This window comes from Amblyraja radiata, chromosome 18 (genome assembly GCF_010909765.2).
Source record: "Amblyraja radiata isolate CabotCenter1 chromosome 18, sAmbRad1.1.pri, whole genome shotgun sequence".
Taxonomy (NCBI): Eukaryota; Metazoa; Chordata; class Chondrichthyes; order Rajiformes; family Rajidae; genus Amblyraja; species Amblyraja radiata.
In genome coordinates this window covers 12,721,939-12,742,468 of record NC_045973.1, presented here as the reverse complement: position 1 = coordinate 12,742,468, position 20,530 = coordinate 12,721,939, and the positions used below count along the sequence as shown (strand labels likewise).

The 20,530-nt window shown below is 41.9% G+C and overlaps 1 protein-coding gene across 3 annotated transcripts in view; it reads left to right on the top strand.

Moving 5' to 3' along the window:
- Positions 1-1,578: 1,578 nt before the first annotated feature.
- The window catches only part of pdzrn3 (PDZ domain containing ring finger 3), a 193,278-nt gene continuing 174,326 nt past the window's right edge, over positions 1,579-20,530 (top strand). The window contains exons 1-3 of one of the 3 annotated variants that reach the window (XM_033036723.1): positions 1,579-2,677; positions 5,049-5,129; positions 6,550-6,657. In XM_033036723.1, coding sequence (XP_032892614.1) covers positions 1,964-2,677; positions 5,049-5,129; positions 6,550-6,657 — 903 coding nt within the window. In that variant the 5' untranslated portion in view covers positions 1,579-1,963. Of the gene's footprint in view, positions 2,678-4,288; positions 4,890-5,048; positions 5,130-6,549; positions 6,658-20,530 lie in introns of those variants that run through there. The other 2 variants (XM_033036725.1, XM_033036724.1) reach the window with 2 other exon arrangements.

Below are 20,530 nucleotides of genomic sequence, written 5' to 3'. Positions count from 1 at the left end.
TTCCACGACTATGTTCACAAACTCCTACGAGTATGTCTACGAATTCCCACGACTATTTCGATGCCCTTCTTACGAGTAAAACGTTGCAATTTCTTTCATCCCGACCATTTTTTTTTACTCGTGGACATTTTATATCAGGCTGGAAATAACGTCCCGACTTACCTGATGTCCTGTGTACCTACGGCTGACTTAACGAGCTGGTACGATATATCTACGAAATCCTACGACCTCCTACGAACTCGTTACGAACATTCTGCGAGTTTGAATCAAAGGGAAAACTCGGGAGAATTTGTGAATAACTCATTAAAGTGGGACAGGCCCTTTACAAAGACCTCCTAGGATCTCGTGTCGACCATGCTGCGAGTATGAGTCGAGGGCAAACTCGCCTGAACTCGCGGATTAGGTCGCCGCAGTGGATTTTTTTTATTACAAAATTAATTTTATCCAGTTATTTGCAATAATATTGATACGTCAAGCTATAACAAAACGCCCACCACCATAATACAAAAAAAAAGCCAAATATTCCTCACAACCAAGCATCAAATTACCATATTGCAATCCTGATCCAGGATCCAGTGGTCCCTGCGCCGTGACTCGTGGATGGCCTGCTTGGCCAGGCCCAGGGGCAAATGATGGGGAATGACTGAGGAAGGGCAGCGGTAATCAAAATGCCACAGTATTATTAGCAGGTGTGAAATGTCATCAACATGCATAACGTTTATTTAATTTAAGATGTTCCCTCCAGAAATGAATGGGGCTGCTAGTGTTGCAAATCGCTATTTAGAAAACAATCTATTATTTTCAATCTAAGTCTATAATTTGGATGAAATTTGTGATGTTTATTCCACACTTTAAGAGTGTGTTATTGTCATGTGTCCCAAAACGGGACAATGACATTCCCTTACTTGTAGCAGCATGACAGATAGTGCCGGGAGGAACTGCAGATGCGGTTTACACTGAAGGCAAATATAAAATGCTGGAGTAACTCAGCAGGTCAGGCAGCATCTGTGGAGAAAAGGAGTAGGTGACGTTTCACGTCGGTACACTTCTTCAGAATGAAAGTATAGGTGTTTAAGAAGGAACTGCAGATGCTGGAAAATCGTAGGTAGACAAAAGTGCTGGAGAAACTCAGCGGGCGCAGCAGCATCTATGGAGCGAAGGAAATAGATAACGTTTCCTATTTCCTTCTCTCCATAGATGCTGCTGCACCCGCTGAGTTTCTCCAGCACTTTTGTCCACCTGAAAGTATAGGTGGTGGGTGTAAACTGGCGTCGCGTACTCAGTAGACGCTTTGCGATGTCTTGATTCGTGCAGAGTGAGAAGTTCAGTGGTTATTCACTTGCAGAAACTCTGCGAGTCCCTGCACCATTCAATCTACTTCACACGTCGGAGCTGACCACTGGTATCATTAATTAATGCAATGTAACTTTACATGTCCCGCTGTACAAGCGGACCAGGGAAACAGAACGTCGGCGGTTCCATTCCACCTAAAAAATAAACTGCACAGAAAAGTCTGAACTAATTTCCGTGACAAATATGCCCTCGTCCCCCCCCTCCCCTTGCACACAACAGCGTCCCATGGCTGAAGGTTTGTTGATTGTTATTGATGGCAACACAAACCAGAGCAAATGTCCAACTGATCGATTGCCCGAGGAATGACCGGCTGCCGGCCGGCGCTTACCCAAACCCCTCTGCAAATGCAGGGTTTTTTTAAAAATTGTTTTGATGGAAAGGAAGCGGGGCATTTGTTTTCAGTTTGCTCTCCTTGGATAATGGATACGGTAGGCGGTCCTTCGGCACCCTTCTCAGGGACGTCTCAGGCGAGCGGCTAAATCAGTTTCGACCCAGCAGCCGGGTTTCCTGCCGATGAGTGGTGTGGGGAATAAACTAGCGGCTGGAGGCTGCGAAACTTTCCGCGCTGGTTAGCGCTTAGCGGTGGAGTGCAGGAGAGGAGCTTCTGAAAATGGGATTCGACTTGGAGCGTTTCAGCGAGGAAGTGGACCCCGACTTTAAATGCAACTTGTGCAACAAAGTGCTGGAGGACCCGCTCACAACCCCTTGCGGGCACGTCTTCTGCGCCGGCTGCCTCTTGCCCTGGGTGGTGCAGCGGGGCAACTGCCCGGTGAAATGCCGTCGTGTGGCCACCAAGGAGCTGAACCACGTCCTGCCCTTGAAAAACCTCATCCTGAAGCTGGAGATCCGCTGTGACAACCACGGGCGAGGTTGCGACAAGGTGGTGCGGTTGCAACACTTGGCAGAGCACACGGAGATGTGTGATTACTCGCCGGCCGTGTGCGGCCACAAGGGCTGCGGGGAGTCGCTCAACCTGAAGGACGTGGACGCGCACATGCGGGAGAGCTGCGAGCAGCGGCCGGTCGGCGTGTGTCGGCGCGGCTGCGGGCTGGTGCTGGTGCACGGCGAGCAGCGGCGGGGCTCGCACTGCTGTGTGCGGGCGCTGCGGGCTCAGGGCGGAGCGCTGCAGGGACGCCTGGCCGGCCTGGAGCGGGAGCTCAAGCTGCAGCGGGACCGCTCCGGCAAGCGGCAGAAAGCGCTGCACTCGCAGCTGTCCGCGCTGCAGAACGAGGCGCAGGTGACAGCTCTCCGCTACCAGAAGAAATTCACCGAGTACAGCGCCAGGATACGCTCGCTCACCAAAAACCTCCCTGCTCAATGCAACGTGAGTTATTTCAATGTGTGTGTGTATATGTGTAGGAAGGAACTGCAGATGCTGGTTTAAATCGAAGGTAGACACAAAATGCTAGGGACAGGCAGCATCTGTGGAGAGAAGGAATGGGTGACATTTCGGGTCGAGACCCTTCAGACTGTCTGTGTGTGTGTGTGTGTGTGCGAGTGTTTCTCTTCCCACCCTCTCATTTTGTCAGTGTTTCTGGGTGAGAGGCCGGGGTGGGGATGGAGGGTGGGGGGTGCGGTGGGGTGGGGGGGGGGGGGTGGAGGGGGGGGGGGGGGAGGGTGGGGGGGATGGAGGGTGCGGTGGGGTGGTGGCGGGGGGGGGGGGGGGGGTGCGGGTCTGACAGAATGGTGCGCGCGCCCTGGGCTCGTGTCCGTGCTGAAGGTGAACGCGTGGAATTGGGTGCGTGATGTGGAGGGTCAGGCACAGACCACGCAGTCAAACACATACATAACACATGGATATACACGACACACGCACATACACAACACAGGTGCGTACACAACACACAGACAACTGTCAGTTATGTACTGTGTGTGTGTGTTGCGTATCTGCTGTGTAGTGTATGTTGTGTGTGTGCGCGCATGTCATGCACACACAAGACAAACACACATAACATGTAGCCACATACAACACACACGCATATACACAGACTTCCCCTCTCACATAAAAACTTTCATACAAAGTCAGAAACTTCACAAAGGGAGATTGCTCGCGAGTCTGCGTCATGCACATGAACCAACACCGACTCCCTCGTTGGGTTACAAACGGGAACATGTATAAGCACAGACCCTTTTAGCACGGAGTGACAAACTTCATCACGTCTCTCATATCTTGCAGATATCGAGACACGAGAGACTGCGGATGCTGGAATCATGAGTAAAACACAAAGCGCTGGAGTAGCTCAGCGGGACAGGCAGCATCTGAGGGGGGAATGGACAGATAACGAGACCCTTCTTCGGACCTCAAGCGTCGTCTGTCCATTCCCCCTGCCCCCCCCCCCCCCCCCGAGTTCCTCCAACACTTTGTGTTTTGCTCACAAATACTTTCACACAGATCCAGATTCGAGGCTCTCTCTCGCCCCCTCTGTTTAACACACACGGGTACAAATCCCCAGTCACAGGCAGAGTCTCAAGTTCCCACGCAGAAATAGTCAGTCTCTCTCTCTCCCTCATTTTTTACAGGGACACAGAGTAGTGGACAAACTAGACACATAGGCAGACACAAGGAATAACAGGAGCCATTGGCCCTTCTTGCTCAGGCACAACACACACACACACTCACTCTCTCTCTCTCTCTCACACACACACACACATTGGCACAATGTCATACGGACTCTCATAAAAACACTCACGCACAGTCCCTCACACTCACACTCTCTCTCACACACACACACTCCTCTCTCTAACACACACACACTCCTCTCTCTACAGGATCTTGCTCACACAATCACTCATACTCTCTCTCTCTCTCTCTCACACACACACACACTGAAGAAGGGTCTCGACCCGAAACGTCGCCAATTTCTTCTCTCCATAGATGCTGCCTCGCCCGCCGAGTTTCTCCAGCATTTTGTGTCTCCCCCTCTCTCACACACACACAGTCTCACATTCACACAACTTTTCCATCACAACATGGACCCTCCATATAGTCTCACACGGCCAGAAGCTCTGACAGACACAAAATAACTCAAACATTTAGCAAATAGGGAAGCCACACGCAGTGTCTCCAATGGGACACACGGCACATAAATACACGGCTTACAAACATATTTCCTGAAAGACAACGAAAAGATTCGATGAAGGCACGTCCCACGGAGCCGCCCCACCGCAGTTCTGCTTCGGGTTATGCTACTGGGTTCGGAATATTCTGTGCTCTGAATCCTCCGTCTGTTTATGAAAGGAAGGCTGCAACCTCCAGTCCAATGTGAAGTGCCGCGCACCGCGCATTCACCTGTTCACGCCCGTGGTCCGGATAAATGAGTGATAGCTTTTAGTTTAAAGAGCAGTAATGGTCAACATACTGCCCATTTTAGGAGTTAGTTTACAAAACATCGCCCTGGAGGGAAAGGTTTGAACCGAAGTGTCCAAGATGGGCATTTATGAGTTTAAAGGGGGACAGTATATTGAAGTGGTGGCTTTATTCTACAAGAGCAGACAAATTTCGCAGTCGCTGAATGCTTTCGATGCATAAGTTTGGTGTAAGTTCCCAGTACTGTTTTTGCTACAATGGTTATTTTTATGTACAGCAGTCGGCATGTCCCACTTTTGCCTCATTGCGTGCAGTCAGTCGCCAGCCGCTCACTGACAGCTGTTTAGAGACTAGCCACCCAACACCTGTCATTTTATCTGCTTTTTAGGGCGGAGAGCCATTGACCATCATTATGCAGAGAGACGCGGGTTCCCTGGGATTTAATATTATCGGCGGCAGACCTTGTTCGGTATGTTTACATTCGGTTATTATCAGTGTGATTTGCGATCCTTTACCACTGCAATAATGTGCGCTGTTGCGTGTGCTGTCGTGATCTTCAGAGATCTTCAGTCAGATTTGCACAGTCTGGCCTCTCCAATGCCCCTTATGGAAGAACTGTGCATGGATTTTTAGTAGCGTCATAAAATATTTTCCATCAGCAAAGGAAGTGCATGGAAATATCTCTGGAGGTCCCTGCTGGTTTGACGTAGAGTCAAAAGGTTACAATACTTTGAATGTACTAGCGTTCAGTTGCAAGGTGACTGTCAAGTACTCCCATCGCCTCTTCAGCCCATCTATTCTCCTGCTGTCATGAAACGAATGTCACATTAAACCAACCAGCAACTTCCCTTTATATTGTGCCTGGAACATCGCATGAAGGTCCCAAAGGGTTTCATGGGAGAGATAGCAAGTAACAAATTAACTCTTCAGAGATGTTAGAGCAAGTGTGGAAAATGTTTATCAGAAGGATGAGTTTTATGGAACATGTTCACGGAGGTAGATATGTTTAGGAAGGGAATGCCCGAATACCAGATGACCTGACTGAAGTCATGGTCACTAGGGTTGGTGTGATTAAATTTAGGGATGCTCAATAACAGAGGAGACAGATATCTCTAATGGTTAAAGACTGGAGGAGATTATAGAGATGGAAATAATTGGTCTTAACTATGCACAGATATGTGGAGAAATAATATAATTGCTTCATTTTGGTACATATGACAATAAAATGACTCTTGACTCAAAATGCTGGAGTAACTCAGCAGACCAGGCAGCATCTCTGGAGAGAAGGAATGGGTGATATTTCAGGTCAAGACCTTTCTTCAGACCTGAGTTAGGACTTCTTCATCCCGCTGAGTTACTACAGTATTTTGTGTCTATCTTCGGTGTAAATCAGCATGCGTAGTTCCTATCCAAGTATTGACTCTTGGCCCTCTTGACTCAGCCAAGACTTGGAGTTAACTCAGGTAGCTGCTTCAGATAGGGAGGAATATGTAGTTGTTGGCTTGGCTTGGGAACAGAGATTGTGATGGGGAATCATGATGCAGATTTCAGTCCTAATATTCAGTCAAAAGCAATTTTTGCTTTTCCAGTGCTGGATGGCAGGTAAACAGATTTTTTTAGAGGCAATGGAAGATCAAGAAAAGTAGTTGTGATGTTAAATTGTGGCTTAACACATTAAAGTGAAACATGATTCTGACCTTTTTGAATGTTGCTGAGAGGAAGCAGGTAGAAATAGAGGAAATATAAAAGAAAAGTAGATCACCTTGATCATTACAAGTTGATGCCACCCTTCTTATTAATCTCATCAGTTTTGTTTGATGCTCTTTTGTTGTCTACACCTGAGAAACTAAATTAAATTTTTTTTGCTTGGGATGCCATTTTCTCAAAAGGAAAATCAAGAAGGCACGACATGCGAGGGGATTTTTGTGTCAAAAATAGTGGATAATGGACCGGCAGACAAAGAAGATGGACTGCAAATCCACGACAGAATTCTCGAGGTAGGATCAGCACTTCATGTCTCAATCATTGAATAAGAAGTTGATTCATTTATAAGTCATGTGATTTCATCGTGATTTATCCCTCACACGAAATACTGCAAATTGAGGTGTAGATTTCTGGCAATATTTATTTCATCTCTCAGATAGTTGTGTGGGAGGAAGCTGGATTACAGTTTGTCTTTGTCCACCCTTAATTATATACTTCATGCCAAATCTCTGATGAATATCCTTTGCAATAGATGAATTTCCCAGGCTTGTAACTGTGGTCTTTCTACATGGAAAGGTATTACACTCTTCTGGTATTCATATTAGTTTACTATTGTCACATATACTGAGATGCAGTAAAAAACAATTTCTGTGCTGTACAGGCAAATCATACTATACACTGGTACATAATGTGATTAGAAAATGAACCGCAGATGCTGGTTTATACCAAAGATGAACACAAAATGCTGGAGTAACTCAGTGGGTCAGGCAGTATCTCTGGAGATGTTTTGAATCTGATGGTACATGCTTTTAAGTTTCTTGGGAGTTCTTGGTGTACCCTTGTTCTCTTGAAGCTCAGAAAATTAATTTTATTTCACAGTCTTGTAGTGAGCAAAAAGAGGGAATCAGAAAACAAAACAGTATTTCATTGCAGATGCAAACTATAAAACAAAACAGCGCAATGTCCTTGCAAACCCCCTGTGACTAGACTCGGCATCTTTGATTTAATGCTTTTGGAAGTTTGATCATTAATGTTTGCTGCCATGAATTACAGTTACAGAGCTGCTTTGTTTTATTGGGTTATAGTTCATGCAAGGCAACTTCATTTTATCTCAGTGGGAATAACTAAATCCCAGAAGGTATTATATATGGAACAAAGGAAGGAGAAAACTGGGTGAACAGGTGAATGTGTGTGGGAGGAGAGCACTAAGAGTGTGAGTGACCTGAAATTGGAAAATTCAGTCTGAAGAAGGGTCTCGACCTGAAGCATCACCTAAACCCTTTCTCCAGAGATGCTGCCTGCCTGACTGAGTTATTCCAGCAGTTTGTGCCCACCTTCATTGGAAAATCCAACATTCATTTAATTGGGGTAGATGCTATCCAAGCAGAATATATGGACTCTAGCAATAAAGAAGGCTGAGGGGACACAAGGCGGTGTGGGAAGGAGAGTTAAAATGGCATTTAACCTGAAGGTGGATGGCCGGTACACTCAGAGCACAGGTCCTCCACAAAACTTTCACCTACACTTTTCCAATGTAGACAAGGACACATCACTAGCACTGAATTCATGAACCAAGAGGAAGAAGTGTAGAGAATGTCTGTTAAGGTTCCTTGGAAGGTGGTAGAGAGGCTGGTGGGGTGTCTAGGAGCTACAACCGCAAAGGCGCGGTCACCCCTGAGCTTATGCCTCGACCGCGGGATATTCAGCAACCCCAAGTCGGCCGATCTGAGGGAGGTGGTGTGGTGGGTGAGCAGACTTTTAATGTAGGTGGGGACAAGCCCATTGAGGGCTTTGTAGACATGAAGGAGGAACTTGAAATTTATTCGACAAAGAAAAACAAAATTAGCAGGCTTTTTATTTGATCACTACCCAGATGGCAATAACAATATTGCAAATGTGGATTTTGAAATGATTTTTAAGGCTATTCAAAAATAAATGTATTGTCCTAGCGAAAGTGAATACTGACAGTTTTGCTGTCATTACATGTACATATTCTATGCTATTGATTTGTGAATCAGGAACAGCTGTATAGAAAAAAAACAAAAGACAATCAATATTTTTCCAACAAAAGCTCAACATTTTACCGCCTGACTGTCCCTTGATACTTTGATAGATTGTTGGTGGAACCTAACCTTGGTGCTCTGTTTGATGCTAAGTTTCATATCACACTTCTAACCTGCCACTCAAACTATGCATTTCATTATCGCTTCCACTGCATTTTAACCTTAATTTACATCTATTCCACCTAGTTTCTGTTGTACTTTTCTCACCATTTCTATTTAATGACCTTAAACATTGTAGTTTATTCAATGGATTGACTTCCTAGTTGGAATCTGTGTTATCCTACAGTTTCTTGATTCTGGAGTGTCTCGAAAAAAGGATTCATGTAGCACCTACAACTTTTTCTTTGAATAATATTCCTTTCTGTGATCAAAGAATCACGACACCTGTTTTTCTAGAGTTCCAAACAATCCTATAAATAGTCCATGCGCCCATTTTTGGTATGTTGACTGGATACCACACTTGCCCCGCACACTAAATTAGGTGTCATTATGTTGGGACATTTTTGCTTTGAGGAATCTGTCGCGTGGCTTTGGTACATTTGAAAAGGTTTGAAGCTGTCTGGTGAATTCGCAGATAGAAGTTTTTTGCAGACCTGACAGATGCCATCAAATTGATGCAATGCCTGCTAGGAAGTTCACAGTAGCACAGTTAAAGATCTCCCTTCATTGCGGCTACATGGGCTGTTAGTAAGACGAGTGAAAAAGAGGGAAAGTGGGGTGGGAGGGGATCAGTGAGGAAGGGTTGATTAGAGTGGGGTTTAAGGTTAAACAGCTCGGTGGCAGGTAACACAGTCCCCCATATAATGGACTATCCTTCTTCTTCTTATCGAGTCCACACACAAGATTAGAAGTTGTTCAGCAAGAGCTGAACACACTTCTCGGCATCTGCACAATGGTGTCTGTCTTGCGCTTCTTGTGCGTGGTGGTGGAAAGATTGGCTGAAACAGGGCCGCGACGTGAACGCTCTTTCCTTGACCCCATGGACTATCCTGATTGAGTTCCTTTGCCCTGACTCGACTGCATCATAGCAATGGAACCAGAGATCTTGGCATATAATGTGATCTCTGCCAGTACTGCCTATGTACAAAAGAATCGTGCTTGGAAATCATTATGGGGAGATTCAATCAAGCTCAAAAGTGGGAATGGTTTCATTGCGGTATTATTCTTGATTTTCTGTGTGGGGTTCTCTTGTTTTACTATGAGTTAGTCACAGAGATTATGACCCTTTGTTACAATTTCTATCTGTTAGTTAGAAAGGCACATTAGTATCAATATCATATATGCACAAGGCAATGAGCACAACATCTCTTTCAGTATGAATAATGCCAGGAAAGTCTTTGGTCTCTATTCTCATCTTCAAAAGTGGGTGCAAATATTACAGAGATGTGCAAAATATACTTTGTGCATGATTGATGCTTAAAAATGACATAATTTATATTCTCAAATCCAATTTCTAATGTTTATATGGGTGTGTGTCAGTGGGGTGGTATTGCATGGTAGACAGGGGGTGGATGGTAAATAGTTCATAAGAATCATTTTTCCAAGTAATCATGATTTAAATCAATGAGAGAGGGGTGGGAATGATTCATTTAGCTCCTTGAATCTGCTTGCTTTCCAATTCAGTCAGATCACATCTGAACTGTGAATGCACTGTTGCCTTTACCTCTGACCATTCTGGGTTAATCTTTGGTTAACACAAATCTCTAAATCTCTCATTTAAAATTAATAATTGACTTGGCATGTACAGAAAAGAGTTCCAAATATCTACCACCCCATCCTAACATCCCAACCAGAAGGGGTTGGCTTTAAGTATGTTCCCTGATCTAAGATTCCCCAGTTCATGGAAAAATGTTATCATGTTTGATATTATTTCTGCCTATTAGGTTTAAGATGATTAATTATCCTCAGCACCATCTCAATTGTAGTTTGTGTAACCTCTCCTCACAATTTACCTTTTTGTCTGTCTATTCCTTTTCAGGGTGCATTAGTATTATTAGTTGATATAATTGATGGTTGTTTAACCTAATTAACCTTCTTAATGAGATAATGATCTTTCAATCAGCCCCAGATGACTGTTTAAATTATTCCACTTTAAACATGTGCAATTAAAGAAATTATTTGCTTTTTTAATTTTCTTCAAGTAATCTCTGCCTTTCTGGCAGAAATATATACGTGGAAGTACCCTTTTAAATCTGGTTAATCAAGAAGTCTGAGGGGAAAGATTTAAAAGGGAAGTGAGGAACAATTATTTTACACAGGATATTTGGAACAAGCTGCCAGAGGAAGTAGTTGAAGGTGCAATAACATAATTTAAAAGACATTTGGACAGGTACACGGACAAGAAAGGTTTAGAGGGATATGGGCCACATGTGGCAAATGGAATTGTAATCCAAATTGTTAATATAGAAGACAAGCAACAGTGAACTCAATACCAATCCATGCAGCAGACAACTGGTCACAGCCTCCAGTTTGAATAACTATCCTCCACAACCACTATGTGACTCCTTAACTTCTTCCACTAAGCCAATTTTGTATACATGGGGGTAGCTCACCCTGGGTCCCATGTGATCTCATATTCCAGTCTCTTAAGCATTGCCATTGCATATCTACCAGCCCTTCAGGAGTGGATAGTCGAACAAAAAGTAAAAAAAAGTATGGGGTGTTCTTTATTGAATAAGCAAATATTGTAATGCCATGAGGTTACCAATTTGTTCTTGTGACCTGGCATAGCTTAGAAAGTGATGTATTTGAAGTATGTGAATATTGATGGATGTGAAGGAAGGACATGAGGAGGAATTTATTTAGTCGGAGGGGGTGAATCTGTAGAATTCATTGCCACAGATGGCTGTGTAGGCCAAGTCAATGGATATATTTGAGACAGAGATAGATAGATTCTGGATTAGTACAGGTGTTGGGGGTTATGGGAAGAAGGCAGGAGAATGAAGTTGAGAGGAAGAGATGGATCAGCCATAATTGGATGGTGGAGTAGACTTGATGGGCCAAATGGCCTAATTCTACTCCTATCACTTATGAACTTATTCAAAGTTGTTAAAAGGAATGTTATAAGATCCAACAAATTCCAACAGCAGCTTTATTCCCTGAAGCCTCTAAGTAGGGATACACTTACAGCATTTTTCTTCTCTTTCAATTCTCTTTGTCAAAGAAGGAGTGGTATGTGCTTTATAACCTGGTTGTACTGGCCTCTGAGAACTCCTAAGCATGAAACTAGAAGGCTATTATTGTAAATTTGCTTGGACCTTTAGTAGAAATCAACAATTCATTTCAAATTCATTCAGTTTATTTGGCAGTCGAGAGACTGAGCAATATGTCATTTACCCTCTGCTGCAGTTAAGTGGTTGTTCAAAGTTTAGAGACAAAACCTTGAACAGAAGAAAGCTTGCATTGTTTTTCTATGATGAAGCTGCGAAGTGCATCTTATCTGCATATTTCAGTTACTTTAACTCCCATTCTATGTTCGATGCTTGTCGGTGTAAAAATAATACAGACTACAAAATAATTAAGACACATGAGACTGTAGATGCTGGAAATATGAGCAAAAAAAAAAAACTGCTGGAGGAACCTGATTAGCAACCCGACTAAAGATGGGCACAAAGTGCTGGAGTAACTTAGCGTGTCAGGTAGCATCTCTGGAGAAAATGGATGGGTGACGTTTCGGGTCGGGACCCTTCAAACTGTCTAAAGAAGGGTCCCGACTCAAATCATCACCTGTCCTTTTCCTCCAAAGATGCTGCCTGACCCGCTGAGTTACTCCAGCACTTTGTGTCTATCTTTGGTATTAACCAGCATCTGCAGTTCCTTGTTTCTAGGATTTGATTTGGTCAGGCAGCATCTGTAGAGGGAAAAGAATCTTGGCAGAATAGAATTTGACTGATCTCTTAGTTTAGTTTAGAGATACAGCGTGGAAACAGGCCCTTCGGCCCACCTAGTGCATGCCGACCAGTGATCCCCGCACATTAACATTATCTTACTGACACTGGGGACAATTTACCTTTATACTAAGCCAATTAACTTACAAACCTGATCTCGAATCAAACTCGTGTCTCTGGCGCTGAAAGGCAGCAACTCTACTGCTGCGCAACTGTGCAATGAGTGATTGTGATCTGATCCGTCCTATTATTGATCTGCATGATTTGATTAGCCTTTCCTTAAGAAGTGCCCAAGAGTTAATTGCAAACACGCACCTGCAATGAACGAATGTTGAGTTAAACCCCTGCCTGTGGGAAAGTTGGAGGTGTTTCTAAGTACATAGATTTATGATTTAATCACTGTGACAGCTGTAGGAGTCTGGCAATGCCCATAAATACTAAGATGTAATTTATACAGTTAAAAATATGCTGTGCAGTTTGTAAGGGGATTAATCACATTCCGACAGGATAGTATATTTTATGCCAAGCTCACTTTGCATCAGTAGATTTCAGGGCAGTTGAGTCCTCAAAAGACATGTTTTATTCTCCATTTTGTTTGGTGACTTCAATTTATTAATATAAAAAAGCACAAAGTCATAGTTATACACGTTGGCCTACCATGCCCTTGATGACTCAAGTACCTGTTTATCTTTTTTCTGTAAACCAGCATCTGTAGTTCTTTGTTTCTACCTATTTATTCTAATTTATTTTACCAGCACTTGATCCTTTGCAACAAAGCCTTGGTGATTCAAGTGCTTGTCCAATTGTTTCTTAACTATTCTGAGAGCATTTTCCACCACCACCATCTCGTGTAGCACATTTCAGATTGTAACCATCCTCTATAAGTCCTCACCTTAAATCTATGCTATCTCGTCTTATGGGAAAGGTTTCTTACAATCTACCCTATCTGTGCGGTAGAATTCTGGGCACCTCCACCGGGTCCCCATCACCACCTTCTGCTTCAAGGAAAACAAACCCACTCTATCCAGTTTCTCCTTATAACTGAAAACTTCCTTCAGGCAACATCATTGGGAATCTCCTCTGCACCCCTTCTAATGCAATCATGTTCTTCCTACAGTGTGGTATGTGGAACTGCACCCAGTATTCCAGCTACAGCCTAACCATTATTTTACAAAGTTGTACCAAGAATCTTTCAGCACTTGTAATTTATTATCTGGCTAATAAAAACAAGCATGCCACATGTCTTTTTCATCACTCTATTCACCAGTGTAGTTTCCTTTAGGGATCATTGGACTTGAAAACCAAGGTTACTATGAGACAAGGAACTGCAGATGCTGGTGTACACACACATAAGGACACAAAGTTCTGGAGTGACTCAGCAGGCTACCTGACCAGATTACTATGTTCATCAATACTCCCTCAGGCCCTACCATTCATTGTATGTATTCTACCCTTCCCCATTTCACTCCCAAAATATACATCAGAATTAGGTACATTGCTTATTACCAAGCCAGTTTTGGATCCAACTTGCCAATTAGCCTTGGACCCCATTGCCTTTAACTGTTTAGGACAGCCTTCCATGTGAGATTTTGTCAAAGCCTCAATGCAGTCCAAGTAAACCACATTAACTGCACTGTCATCTTCGATATATTTAGTTACCACTTCAAAAAAAATCAATTAAATTAATTAGGCAGGATCTCCTATGACACATCTATTCTGACTATCCCTAATCAATCCCTACCACTGCAAGTGCACGTTACTCCTGTCCTTTCAATATTTTTCCAATAGTTTTCCCAACATGACATCAGACAAACTGTCTGAAGAAGGGTCTCGACCTGAAAAGTCACCCATTCCTTCTCTCCAGTGATGCTGCCTGTCCTGCTGTTACTCCAACATGTTGTGTCTATCTTTAGATAAACTGACCTGGTTTCATTGTTATTGTTCTTAAAGTAAAGGTACCATCACCTGACACCCCCTCACCTGCAGCCAGCAAATAATTAAATATCATACTTATTTGCCTGAAATTGACCCACAATCAATGATTAAAAATTGCAAATGCTTGAAATATTTAGCAGAAAGGATAGCATCTGTTGGGTGAGAAAACATATTTCAGATCAATGGTCTGTCTTAAACACAAATTCTCTTGGAAGTTCGATGAACTGACTGGTTCCTCCTCCTTGGATTCTACCTGACAATGACTGTTTTCAACATGTTCTGCTTTTATTTTAATTTCAGCATCTGCATTTTTTTGTTTTGCTTTTTGACAACAATTAATTAAGCTTTTTAAAAATCAAGAATGTTTGTCTATTTTGTATTCAAGAGTGTAGAGAACGTGCCCAATTTTAAGTCAAGGGCAAAGAATAAAAATAACCCAGAGAGGTTAGTTTGTGTTAGACGACAGATGGCACAATGGGCTAAGTGTTCGGCTGGCAACCGGAAGGTAGCTGGTTCGAATCCCGCTTGGAGTGCATACTGTCGTTGTGTCCTTGGGCAAGACACTTCACCCACCTTTGCCTGTGTGTGTCCTTGGGCAAGACACTTCACACACCTTTGCCTGTGTGTGTGGATGTAATTATGTGAAGCACTTTGGGGTCAATGCAAGTTGACTAAAAATGTGCTATATAAATAAAGAAATTTAATTTAATTTAATTTAGTGGTGCACTCATCTGTTTTGATCAGAGTGCTGCTTTTTACTTTTGATTTGAACGCTCTCTTGTGCATGAAGAAGCGAGCTGCAAGACCATGGCAAGTGATGTCATTTTACTTCTGCCTTTCTCATAAATATACTTCCTGGCTTTGGAAAACTGAAAGACTGAAAGGACCGTCCTGGAAATAAGTCTTGACTAAGTGAATCAGCTCAAGCTGCTTCAGTTCCAGTCCCAATATGGTGAATGGGCACAGGAGATTTACACAAAATATTACAGCTGTTCATTAAGATAAATAGAACTATGTCTTTTTGTCACCTTTGTAGGTTGACAGCCCGTATTTGGTCGAGAAGAATATTGAGTACAAAACCAATTAATAATCTATTACACATTAGTTCAAGGATTAATGAGGATATAGAATATAGGTATTGATATTAGTAATCGCATCATAGAGCTATACAGCATGGAAGCAGGCACTTTGGAACAACTTGCCAGTGCTGACTACATTTCTATTCTATGCTAATTCCCTGTATTTGTCCATTATTCATGTAAACCTTTCCTATCCATACATCTGTCCAATTGTATTTTAAAAGTTATAATTATAACTGCATCTCCAGCTTTCTCCATAAGCTTGTTCTAGATTCAGACTACCCTCCATGTGAACAAGCTGCCCTGAGGTCTCTCTTAAATCACTCCGCTCTCGCCATAACCCTGTGCCCTTTAGTTTTAGAATCATCTAATCTGGGGGGGAAAGCATTCACATTATCCATGATCCTCATGATTTTGTACACTCCAATAAGGCCACCCCTCAGTGCTCCAAAGAAAAAAATCCCATCCCATCGTGATTTTCTTGATTAGTACATGTGTTAGAGGTTATGGGGAGAAGGCAGGAGAATGGGGTTTGGAGGGAGAGATGGATCAGCCATGGTTGAATGGCGGAGTAGACTTGATTGGCCGAATGGCCTAATTCTGCTACTATCCCTTTTGATATCACCATCCAGCCTCTCCCAATAGCTCAAGCCTACCTCTGTTAACATTCTGCTGAATTTATTATGCTTCCTTTCCAAGATAATGATATCCTTTCAATGGCAAAGCGACCAGAACTGCCACTCTACTTCCAATGTTGGTGTTACCTGCAAATTACCTAAGAGCTTTTACAACATTGTCATACAAATCATTAATGTAGATAACAAACAACAGCTTGTTCAAAAATCATATGTCAGATTCGTGGGACATGACTTTCAATGAACAAAGCCATGCAGTTTCTAATCAATCCCTGCCTATGCAAATGCTGTTGATCATAATCCCCACCAACAACTTTCCCAGGCTCACCGGCCTGTAGAACACTGGCTTGTCCTTGTCAAGAATCTGGCGCAACAGGCACTGTAAGGCAGCAACTCTATTGCTGCGCTGCCATGCCTTTACCAAACCTTTCATTTAAATTGGTTTTCAGTGTTTTTAAAATCTTCACGAGACAGTCACAACCCTGATCTTACTCATTCTTGTCAACAGATCAGCTTCCATCATTGTCTAATTGGCACCCAGAGATCAGGTGGTCTCTTTAGTCCAGTCTTTTATATTAACTAAACTAGTGGACTCCAACTCTCAGTCATGAACAGGAAGTGCCATTAAAAGTATTTATATTGATTTTGATGCTCAGAAATTGTGTTTGCAGTTTAGCTGAAGGTTTCGTCTGGTTTTGACATTGCCAGAGACCGAGTCATTCTCCTTATCCCCTAAAGGACTCGCCAAATTGTGAAAAGATGGAAAATACCGATAAAAGTTTATTCTTATCATTTAACCACTAACTTGGGCAAATGCCACTAAGCCACAGCTTTCCTTTGCTGTTAACTCAGCACATATATTTATCTGATGAATACAAATACCTTAAACGATTCCTAGTTGAAAGTCGTTTGCTCTCCAATGAGAACCTTTTTATCGATCCAATGGATGCGTTTGCAGACAAGTGCAGGTTTCAATTATCTCCATCAAAGTTGACTGTCAGAAAAATCATTCCCTTTAAGGTGAAGGGGAAAAGATTTAATAGGAATCTGAGCAATTCAGATTTTCACACAAAGGGTGGTGGATGTATGGAACAAGCTGCCAGAGAGGTAGTTGAGGCAGGGACTATTCCAACATTTAAGAAGCAGTTAGACAGGTACATGGATAGGACAGGTTTGTACCAAATGCTGGCAGATGGGACTACTAGCTGGGACATGTTGGCCGGTGTGGACAAGTTGGGCCGAAGTTTCCACACTATCATTCTATGACTCTATTCAGTAGAATCGCTATCATCATGGATTATTTTTAATTGTATTATTTTTTGACTCTTTGAGGTAGAATAATATTGACACACTCACTTTGTACAATTGTAAGTTAACATCACAGTAGCAATTTCTGTGCTTATACCATCCTAGTATATAGGAGACCTCCATTTACCAGCTGAAAACTTCTTGACTTGAGTTTCAAGAACAAATAACTTCAAGGAATTCTCCCACTTAGGATCAGGCTTCTGTTCTGCCGCAAAAGAAATGAAAGCAGCTGATGGAATTAAACATTTGGTGATTGTGGTACTATTCGGAAGAGCACCATTTGGAATTTAGATTCAGCCCCTGCTTGACCTTTAACAATGTAATTGACAGGTGTGATGCCAGAAGCTTCCAGAACAAAGTTTTAAGGAACATTTCAAAAACAGCTGCATGTGTTTAAGTTGATTGTGCACATGCAGTTAATTTCAAAGCCTACGCTTTTCAGGGCCATAGATGGTACAAACTTCACGTTTTGTATCGCATGCCATTTAATCATCTCCCTTTTCCTCTTTTTTATATTATAACTTGAAACAGTGTACAGTTAGTCCACGGAGACTCATAAAAACAATATGAAATAATATTACGCCTTCAGCATAAAATACAGTTCCTTTCATTTAAAGTTGTAATTTAGCAACCAAAACAAATAACCTATGAAAAAGATTTATAACAAATGCAAATTAACTACATTTCTTACATTTTACACTTTACTTTTCCTTGCAAAGCCCAGAAAATCAATTTGGCTCGAAGGACTGAATGGCCTACTCCTGCACCTATTTTTCTCTGGTTCTATGGTTCTATTTAGTTTATTACATCATGTCATAATACATGAATAATATATGAAAAGGTATCCTTTGTTCTCTTTAACTTGGCCTTTACCATTGTTATCATAATTCAAGTTGAAGGTTAACTTCCATCTGGCTGTATGTACTTAAGTAGCAACAAACTGGAACAGAGAGGGTACAGCCATCCCAGAGAATGAGACTTGGTGCCACAGAAAGCCCTTCGAAAGGTGATGCTGAAATACAATTCCACACTTTAAACTGAAATGTGCATTTCACAATTTGTGAATGCCCACGTTCAAAATTGGACTCGGGTATCAGTGGCTCAGCAGCATCTTGCAGAACAAAGATCTGATTTAAAAATTACAAGTGAATTAAGAAATCATTCCTACAACACATTAGATTACAGACCACTTCATCAAAGTTCTTATTGGAGCAGTGGGATTCAAACATCAATCGTTGTACAATTTTACGACTTGTTTTCAGGAGGACAACACTTTAGAAGCGTTGAGTATTAAACTTTATATTGTGCTGTCTGTAATGTCTGAGACTATCAGCACTACAAATGAAAAACATGTTCAACAATAAAGCAACACCCATTGCTCTACTGGCAACAGGAAATTATAATTTGCCAATGTTTGCTTGATTAAACTAAGCTTTCAGTGAAGCGATAAAGCATTGTAGAGTCTGCTGAAGCTGCCGTCCGGACAATATGCAGAGACCTTCTCAGAAATTACAATCCCAAATGAAGGTCTTGGGAAAGGTCTTCGCTGGTTTGTATCTTCGCACCAGTGCTCAAACCCAGTCATTAGAATTCAGGGAGAGTGTTTTCTGAATTTAATCATTGGTCAAAGTTTCTAAAAGATTGTTGTATTTGATACTCACTAATTGGTCAAGCAAAACGCTGATGTTTACAAAGAAAACACTTCATTCCTTTGATGAATGGTATTTGTTAAATATCAACGTATTCTGATGTGCTTGTTATAGAAATAAGCATTATGTGTATACTTTCTTACATTTTCTTTTGGAATTGAGTCCGTTTACAATAATTTTGTGTCAGCTAATTCTATATTCCCAGTTAAATCCTTGCAAATATTTGATACAAGATGGACATTCTCAAATAGGTGTAGCGATTCTCATCATAATCTTTGACAATGATTTGTTCATAAAGAGTATAATTTTTTTACCCAATCTGATCATCAGCTAAATAGATTCCTAACCTTTTTTTCCCCATTAAAATTAGATATTTACTGCAAAAAATACTGGATTCTTCGTGTTAAAATATTTTTTTTAGTGGCATTGATCTTCACACATTTATATTCCAAAGAGGATTTTACTGATATTGGATTTTTTTGAAAAATGCAATGTTAAAACTTTGTCTTGTACAGCACGTATTTATTATGAGCATTAGCTCTTACAAACAACAGTGCAAGGTGCAGTAATGCATTAAAGTAATATTACTGTGCATACTTAGTTCTTAAAGGTATACATAAACCTACATGGACAAAGTATAGTAGACGCCTGAAGAATGGTCTCAACCCAAAATATCACCTATTCTTTTTCTCCAGAGATGTTATCCGACCGCTGAGTTACTACAGCTTTTTCTTGTCTATCTTTGACTTACATAACTATATTGCTTCCCCGTTTACTAGACAAAAGGGACTATACAGCAGGACATAAAAAAGTTTGATTGGCTGAATAATGGGGTGTGGGCTGTGGTTTTGCGTATGGCGTGATAATGCCAGAAAATCTATATTGTCTATTTTGGTATCTTATTGCAATGGTGAAAGAATTCTAATTTGCTGGGGAATCAGTGTGACACTGCAGTTATTGTTTATTGTGAGAGCAATTAAGTTGAAAAATAGGTAGGTTATGTTTCAGGTATCAGGTGGGTGGTGAGGCCACATCCGGCGTATTGCAAGTATAGTATTAGTTACTTTGTTTAAGGAAGAATGTAAATGCATTGGAAACGGTTCAGAAGAGGTTTATTAAACGGATACCTGGAGCTGTGTATGTTGTCAAATGAGGATGACTTTAGCAGTTTACTCTTTCTCTCTTTTCTTAAATAGTCGAGTCATGTTTGCTCCCTCCACTCTGCAGGATCATTCCAGAATCTATGAAGTTTTGGAAGACGGTAACCATAACAACTCCTATCTCCATAGGCACCTCTTTCAAAACTCTGGAATGTGGATCATCAGGTCTTTGGATCTTTCTGTTTTCAGACTCATTTACTTCTCTTGATGTACTTTTTTTCACCAATATTGATTTATTTCACTTTCTTATTTCCACTGGACCCCTGGTTTGCCAATATTTCAAATGTTATTTTGTGTTTTCTTCCAAGTAGACAAACGCAAAGCATTTGTTCAGTTCCTCTGCCATTTCTTTTCTCCCCATTACAAGCTTTCCCATCTATGCCTGTGCTACACCACATTTGCCTCGGTAGTCTCGTCGTCTTTATATATCTATTTAAGTTCCGTCAGTCT